We start from the raw sequence: 6,591 nt of genomic DNA, 5'->3' as shown, positions 1-6,591 counted from the left end.
GATTTAAAGATGGCCAACAACCCCTCACGATGATGGGAAAGGTTGTGCAAGGTCCCAGCAGTGCAACGAGCTGTTTCCACGTCATTTGTATTCTGCATGGTACGTACAATAGCAGACACCATCTGAGGAGAACGCATGATGGCATGTCTGGAAGCTTCTTTTTTAGAAAGCTGATGGACCATAACTGCAGCCTTATTAACTACCACCTGTAATATAGGAATTAAGAGACATCATCAGTTTCCCCCACTACTATGGGGAAGATACTCTAAAACTGCCCCCTTGAGATTTTCTTTCAAAGCAGATTGAAAAGTCAGCCATGTCATTGCTAACCTGGTCCTCGTCATTTAGCAGTTTTGTCAGTTCAGGGATCGCACGTGTGGCAAGTTCTGCATCATCTTGATAGTTAATCAAGTTTACAACGGCATGTTTCAGCATTTGTGATGGTTCAGCCAAACGCTGGACGTTAGTGGGATGAGCAGCATCAAACTGTGTAGATGGGATTTGCATACCCTCATCTAACGTCTCAGGGAACATAGCAGCTCGTACCCTCTGAGCTCGTGTCATTGCATACTGTCCATCAATATCTAGAAACGGAAAATTCCAACACTCACTATCCACACTTCAGCATTGATCTGAGAATCTGCTATCCTAAATGTTTAAAGTAACATTGTAAGAGTAACTAATTCTCCAAAATGCATCTGACTTCCAGTGAGGCAGTAATACCCTTACCAGCTACTTGTTCTTGAGTGAAGGACTGAGAAAATCCCTGTTCCCACTCATACAAGACTTGGGAGGTATCCACATCCTCTTCCTCAGGATTGCCTTTACCACTGAGAGAAGGTGCTGTGGTAGTGGCACCAGAATGGATCCCAGAGTCCAGGTAAGATTGTTGCTGCCAGTGACTCACAGCCGCTTTTCTGTCTGGCTCCATGGCCATGTCCAATTCCATCAAATCAGCTATAAAAATGAAACAGTATTAGCATTAGTACATTGGAAATGTTATCTTAATTTTTAAAAAATATATGATATAGCCCTATTGTAATATTTTTAGGAATAAAGCCAAATCTAAAAGAAAGCAGATGGCTACTAGGAGTAGCTCCGTGATGAAATATCTAAACCCTTAGGGAACCACCTAACAATTACTCACTAAATCAATGGAGGAATGGCATGGCAGCCAGGCTCCAGAAGCAGTCATCAAGACTACATTTCTGCTGGTGGCTGGTTTGTTATTTCACCCAGCCATTAGGAGGACTGAGCAGAAAATGGAGCAAAAGGTAGCCTGACAAGCAGGGAGAGAGGAAAGCAGGGGGGTCTGAGCCAGACTGGGTTAGTGGCAATGCAGCAGAGTCCCAATTCAGTAACTAAAGATTTAGGACACAAACCTTGAGTAGCCATCGTCCAAGAGGGATTTTCAAAACAGGTGTATGGTATACTTCAGCTATCCTAAAAAAAAAATTAATCAGAAGTCATTAGGATTTAAACTTAGTTTGATTTTAATACTCATATGCCTTCTAAACATCATAAACTATGCACACATGCGTGCATGCGCACGCACACACACCCCACTCTGAATCCTCTTTACTATGTGATATAGTAAAACACAGACCTCATGGTATCTGGACCTACCCGCTAAGTAAATGCTCCTCTTTAACAAACATCTCTTTTTAGTAGAAATAAAATTACAAACATTTCAAATATTTATGAGAAAGCATAAAGCTCTAACAATGAAAGCCAAAGAGGTGAAAAAACTATTCAAAAACCAACTACTCTATGAATTCCTGAAAGCCTCTCCTTTTTGAGTCTTTCACTGAAAAATTCATAAATGCCTTTTGGACAGTAGAGGTCCAGTGGGATTTTTTAATTAAGAAAATCAGCTATTTTCTGATATAATACAGTACCACTTAAAATACCTTCATAAAGCAGAGTCATGACTAGATCATAACAGTTAATTTTAGATTGTTTACTAAGTAAAATTATTTTTCAAATGAAAGGTTTGGAACACAAAAACACCTTTATTAGCAAAATGTCTCTAAATTCAAATTTATAGGAATGATTTATTATAAAGATAAATATTATGTAAGCTGGAATACTATTTTGATCAATATAGAAATTTAACTATTTCATATACATAAAAATTTTAGCAACCAATCTGTGTCTGTATTTTAGCTTTATTGTGCAATTATTAAAGAAAAACGCTAAATCACACAAGGATGGTTGTGGATTCAGACATACGAACAGTTTAAGGGCCCATGGGCTTTAGATATTTCCCTTTACTGCAAAGTCTGCTCAAACAAGTTCTTGCACTACAAATTAACATGCTGGGTGCTTACAAATTAACAGATTGGTACAAAATAATAAAGTGGGATCTGTTTTCCATTAGTACACAAAGGAGTTCAAACGTTTGCTGAAGTGGGAAACTGCACACTAATGTCCTACTTGCCCTATGGAAAGGAAGCATGTGTCGATTATTCCTAGAACTGCACTCTCAGTGATAGATTTTTATAATCACAGATTATCTGACACATAAAACTGACAAGTTTTCAGCACCGAAGGTAGAAACTAATGGCAATTTATGTACAGAGCAGAATGAAAGAAAACAGTAAAAGTGATTCCTGTCTTTCAGAAGCCTTTTAAAGATACTTTACTACTCAGAATTATGTATTTAATGCTTTAATTCAAGAGAACCAGAGTGGGGCAAAACAATCTCTATTTTTAATGAATATTCTATAGTGAATGAATTTATAAAATAAATTTAGTAATTAAAAAATGAAAATTCTGAGAAGATGTAAGCGATCTGCATACCGTGCACCGCAAACACATACTAGAAGGTTCTCTGTCCTCTGATGCTGTGTTTCAGTCTGTAGCTTTTGCTTGTCTTTGTGATTATTTAACCACTTTCCCACCCCTAGGGAAAATGAGTTCCCCATTCCAGTCCCCAGTATATTTCTGAGAAAGGAGACTGAAAACATATTTTACACTAAATCTTTCCTTCGGCAGATGCCGACAGGCTAAGAAACCAACTAGTCGTGTATATAGGTTATGTAGCTGTTTAAGAAGTGCTTACATACAACTGGTTTCAAGGAGTAAGCATTTACATTTTTCATTATTGTTTCCCTACCGTTGATGCAAAAGTGCTGAGCCAAATCTGTTTATGTGAGCTGACTTGGTAACTGTACTGCATTACCATGATTTCTATGGGAAAAAGTTCATATTTCAGATTTAAAAGATCCATTTGTATGTTGGGACCTTCTCAACATTTATATATTTTTTAGCACTTTAAAATGAATGCAACATACATAAAAGTTCTTTTTGCTCTTCATTATACCTCAATGAAGGGAGGGAAGGAAAATATCCATCAGCAGGTAAAAGAAGTAAATAACTAAGGGTCTAAAATGGGGACCTGGGGGGCAGGTGGCATGGTGGTTAAGGGCGCTGGTCTCCCACATGGTTGACCGCAGTTCGAGTTCTGGAGCTAGTGGCTTGCTTGCTCTGTCTCTCTGTCTCTCTCTGTCTCTCTCTCTCATTCTGTCCCTCTCTGGTCAAATTAAAATACATTAAAAAAAGTTAATAAAATAGTCCTTAAAAAAATGTGGATCTATACAGGCAACAGTGTAGACCCACTCACTGGTATGCGTCTCTGCACATACCGATACATTCAAATCCACCAGCAATATGAGCTTTAGTAACTACAGAACCTAAAGACTACCCACAGAGAACTAGTGCAGAATCCAGATGCAACAGAAAACCTTCTTCATTCATCCTCTAGCTTGAGTCTTCAGTCCACCATACCCTGTCCATCAAGTGGCAATCCTAGAGCTGTCAATCAACCAAGGTTTTTACCTTTCAGGAAAACTCTCAATGTCAAAGGAAGAGTTCAAGAAAAACTAACAAAAAAAACTCCACAGGAACAGACAAAAGTTAAAAATAGAAGTAGAGGGGCAAGCAAATAGCTGACGATTAAGGACTCCTACATGGCTGACAGTGGTTCAAGTCCTGGACCTGGTGGCTTACTTTCTTATTCCCCCATATCCTCTCTAATGACTATAGCAAGTTAAAAATAAAAATAATAAATAAAATACATTTTAAAATAAAAATTAAGGTAGAGTGGGATGAGAAATAGCATTTTAATTTACTATCCCCACAAAGAATAGAAAGGATAAATAAAAATAAAAAATTCCAACAGAAACTGTAGTCACAGAGTATAAGAGAGAAAGACAGAGACATAAAATGGGAAAATTCACTAAGTATCAATCAAGATAGAAGGGTGATTAAAAATTAGGATGTATTAAAATCTCCCCAAGATGTAGTGACCACCAACTACAGATGACATGACAATGCTTCTGCATCCTGGCAGCTTTGTCACACCAAGTGGTGCTCTGACAAAGAGGATGTCCGGTGATGCCGACTTCTGAATTTTCCCACCCAGTCCAATGAAGTGGTGAACACACCCATCTTTTATATTTTTTATGTGCTTTGTGCTAAACATATATACTCTGATTATATATTTATCAAGAATATCTCAAAATTCATCTTGCTATTTTTGATTTAAACTCTTTAAATGTCTCTTGTCAAAGTCAACAGAATTATTCTTGACACAATTAATATAAATTTTACAATAAAGTTATTTATCCAGTTTCCATTAGGACAAAGTTATCTTATCTTAGGTATTTTTTTTTTCTCAAAAAGTTTGAGAGTATAACTAACTGGATGTAGCTTTGCTACATTAAAAAAAGACAGACATATGGGGACAGTAGGTGATGTGGTGGTTAAGGTCACTGGACTCTCACACGGCTGCATACGGATCAAATCCTGGACCTGGCGACTCGCTTTCTCACCCCCTCCTCCCCATTCCGTCCCTCTCTTTTTTAAAAAAGGATTTTATCTAACTTTATTTATTTATTTATTTTAATATGACCGGAGGAAAAGGAGAGAGAGAGAGAAAGCCGCCAGATTCGAGACTCAAAAACTACAGTAGGCTACATGGGAGTTCAGTGCCTTTAAACACCATGCCACCTGCTGGCCCAATAAAATAATTCTCAAAAAAAAAAAAAAGACATTTCATATTACAAAGCCACAGGTCATTTCATGCTAACGATTCACTTCTCCAATAATGTGTACGAGGAGAACTACAGCCAATTATTCTTAAGAAAAAGCACGATAAACTTTTGGTATAGCAATAGGGATTTTTTTTAAAAAGTTCCTAATAAAATTTATTTTTAAAATCTAAAGACACAAGCAAGTGTATTTTTTATAATTATTTATTTTATTTTTTATTTATTCATTCATTGTTTTTTTTTTAATTTGACCAGAGAGAGACAGAGGGTGAGAGTGCGAGAGAGAGAGGAAGTGAGAAAGCACGCCACCAGGGGAACCAGCAGTTAGCGTAATGGCTTTGTTGCTGGATTCCCACGTAGTTGATCGCGGTTCAAGTCCCGGACCCGGTGGCTTAAAACTCACACTAGGTGCATGTGTGCCCAAGATCCCAAGAGGAGAATGGAGGAGAAGGGATTGCAGTGTAACCATCCCCTCTGGGGGGTGATCTCTCGCTTTCTGTCTCTATGTCTCCCTCTGTCTGTCTGGCGAGCGCACACGCCCTATAGCGAAAACCTCTCCAAAAAAAAAAAGAAAAAAAAAAGAAAGTAAGCTACCAGGTCCAGTACTCGAACTCCGGTCACCCATGTGGGAGTGTCCAGTGCATTAACCACCATGCCACCCGCTGGTCCCAAGCAAGTGCATTTTTATTAACTGTCACTGGCAATACTTCAACAGTTGAATGATTTAATTTCCTTAAATCTTACTTTTTTAGTACTTTTAACACTAACATTTTAACCCACAACTCACTTTTATAGTCTTCAACTGTGTTACACAATGGTTAACAGTCTTTCTGGAATGGCCAATAATTAACAAATACCAAATGACCCATGCTCCTCCAAAACACCAAAAATATATGCCTTGGGTACTGTCTTTAAAAAATAAGTTCACAAACAGCTACTAGAAATACAAAATGTCTTTATCGATAGGAAAACTTAGGATGTTCTCCTTCCCCAAGAGATCTTTTCCTTCCATAATAATTTATTGTTTCCTCTACACCAGCCATAAACAATACCTAGTATAAAACAACATTTTTCTTCATTGTTTCCATTAAGTCTACCACACAGTTAATGACAACATTCTGATATAGTTGGTTATTATAGTAATCATATGACTATGTAATTCTTAAAAATTGTAAGTGAATTCCTTGTGTAAACCATGAGAAAATAGCCATCTGCACTGCATCGCTGTTCGTGTAACTTAAGCATCTCTGCCTTTCTTATCCACTTTGTTTATCTTTCCCCATTCTGTTAGTTATTCCAACAGTGCTGCAGTAAACATCTATGCATGTGAACTTGTTCTAGCAGTACTAGTAGTACTACTGAGTGAAAGGATAAGAACTTTTAAGTCCCTTGAAACATAGTTCCAAAATACTGATGGAGCATAATCGGATATAATTTTTAGAGAAGGTAATTAACAAGTGGTCAACTTACCCAGGGTTTGATAGCATCAACTGTCACCTTAGACAACTTAGTTATGTCCACCTACATATCTAATACA

At 37.5% G+C, this 6,591-nt stretch overlaps 1 protein-coding gene across 1 annotated transcript in view; it reads right to left on the bottom strand.

Moving 5' to 3' along the window:
- Nucleotides 1–1,479, bottom strand: part of CTNNB1 (catenin beta 1) — a 14,790-nt gene extending 13,311 nt beyond the window's left edge. Inside the window, 4 exon segments of the mRNA XM_014590465.2 lie at nucleotides 1–206; nucleotides 331–584; nucleotides 730–957; nucleotides 1,383–1,479. The exon segment at nucleotides 1–206 is cut by the window's left edge and continues 1 nt beyond it. Coding sequence (XP_014445951.1) covers nucleotides 1–206; nucleotides 331–584; nucleotides 730–957; nucleotides 1,383–1,395 — 701 coding nt within the window. The 5' untranslated portion in view covers nucleotides 1,396–1,479.
- Between the last annotated feature and the right edge of the window lie 5,112 nt (nucleotides 1,480–6,591).

Source organism: Tupaia chinensis, unplaced genomic scaffold (assembly GCF_000334495.1).
Source record: "Tupaia chinensis unplaced genomic scaffold, TupChi_1.0 Scaffold000451_2, whole genome shotgun sequence".
NCBI classification, from domain to species: Eukaryota; Metazoa; Chordata; class Mammalia; order Scandentia; family Tupaiidae; genus Tupaia; species Tupaia belangeri.
The sequence above is the reverse complement of the archived record's forward strand: the minus strand, read 5'-3'. Positions and strand labels throughout refer to the sequence as shown.